General features: G+C 34.2%; 1 protein-coding gene across 1 annotated transcript in view; it reads left to right on the top strand.

Moving 5' to 3' along the window:
• The window catches only part of LOC104537658 (triadin-like), a gene marked incomplete at both ends in the record, with an annotated part of 39,217 nt that extends 37,691 nt beyond the window's left edge, over positions 1–1,526 (top strand). Inside the window, one exon of the mRNA XM_010180602.1 lies at positions 1,464–1,526. Coding sequence (XP_010178904.1) covers positions 1,464–1,526 — 63 coding nt within the window. The remainder of the gene's footprint in view (positions 1–1,463) is intronic.
• Between the last annotated feature and the right edge of the window lie 341 nt (positions 1,527–1,867).

The following is a 1,867-nucleotide window of genomic DNA, read 5'->3' as shown; positions in this document are numbered from 1 at the left end:
CAGCAGGAAGAATTAAGCACACAAAACACCAGGAGAAACATTCTGTAAAACACATGCAAGCATTTTCTGCTTCATTTTGTGAAGACAATAACAAGGGAAACACATTGAACAAATAACTGCAACACATCAAGCTGATCCTTAACATTAAACGCTATTGTCAGAAAATCAGCAGAACTATGATTTGGGGAGACTCTGAATATTGATAAAAACATTGCCTCCATGATAGGCAGAATAACTTTATTTATGAAACCACCTTGGGCAGATTGGGAAATTCATGCGCTCTATGAAAACAGCAAATTTTCTGTCAAACGTACACATATTTTGTTTTGGTTTAGGAAGCATGCTGTTTCTTCATTTTTACTTTATCTTCATGTCAATTTATGCAAGGGATAATAGCAAATTTGCTTCTTGGATCTGCTGACTTCAGAAAATATTCCTGTACCTTAAATATTTTTCAAGTAAAGACAAAACTCTTGCTTAAAGGCTTATGGTCCTGTGTTTGTGCCATTTCGTATGGTAATAACACTTGGTTTCTTATTCACATTCATAGGAGTAAAACATCACAAAAAGAAAACTATAGCTCCACTAATTACATCTACACCCAAAGCCATGCAGCACAAACTGATGGGTAAAACAGGTAAAAAAATTGGGCTTCTGTGTATGAGCAGTTAAAAAAAAATTTAGATTAGCTATTCTTGTACTTTTGTATTCTTCCCCATCAAAATGAGGATTCATTTCCCAAAGGAAAAATAAGAACTATAGCTTCTTCATTTCCTCTACTGAACTCTCAGTTTTCTACTTAAAAACATTCAAGGAATAAGTAATCAAATTGTTGTAACTTTTTGTAAAAAAAAGCAAAAACGTTCTCCTTATTTCTACTTCATCCAATTAATTGACAAAACAGACGCAGATGCTTTTAAAAAAACAAGTCGTGTTCTTTCGCAAGAGATGTTTAACTGCAATTCTCCATCAGTAACAGAAGTCTTGTAATGAGTTTTAAAGGTTCAATTCATTAAAAGAGTTATTAAGATATATTATATTTACAGGCTTTTCATGGCATTCTGCACATATTCCCAAGTACCACTTGTAAGTTTTGCTGCTGTTCAGTCAGATTTCATAAAGGAAACAGAACAGGTGCATGGCTGCTGAATCACCACAATAACCTCTTAGTTGTACCAGGTTAATGGGCATAATTTCTTAAGTACTTAAGCAATTATCTGGTGTACATACTGGTTCCAATTCTATCCCTAGCACCACATCTGCTCTCTTGAGTATTAAGTTGTATTTCTGAACTACTGATAGCAAACTTCTAAAGTGACCAGCTTATCAGATCTAGAACCTATGGTTGGTCAAGGATTCCCATATATATATATATATATATATACACACATACATATGTATGTTTATATGTGTACATCTATATGTAAAAATAGTCAGATGAACTTCTATTTCCTTTTTTTTAGAGAGAAAAGAGGAAAGGAAAAAGACTGATGTAGAGAGGGCTATGACTGAAACTAAAAGGAAAGGTATGGTTTTGGAATGTTTCTTATTGGCTTCATTCAGCTTTTACTCCCACTTATGCCTCAAATCCCACGTTTTTTTGAAAGGTTAATCCTTCACTTCTGGCTCTGTATTGTCCTTCTTTTAGTCGCTTAGTCCTATTTGCTTCTTATCACTTCTTCAAAATCTGACACCTAATACGTTCAGTGTTTTCTGTACTCTTTTTCTGCCAAATATAAAATCATGCTTAGTGACAATCTATGGGCTTGTCAAACAATTTAATGGAGTCTCTTTGTAAAGCAGCTCATAGTGATACTACCACTCACAAAACTCATGGGAGATGTTATACCAATTTCTGAAGGTGGGG

Source organism: Mesitornis unicolor, unplaced genomic scaffold, assembly GCF_000695765.1.
Source record: "Mesitornis unicolor isolate BGI_N332 unplaced genomic scaffold, ASM69576v1 scaffold28963, whole genome shotgun sequence".
In the NCBI taxonomy this organism is placed as follows: Eukaryota; Metazoa; Chordata; class Aves; order Mesitornithiformes; family Mesitornithidae; genus Mesitornis; species Mesitornis unicolor.
This window is presented reverse-complemented; position numbering and strand designations above follow the sequence as displayed.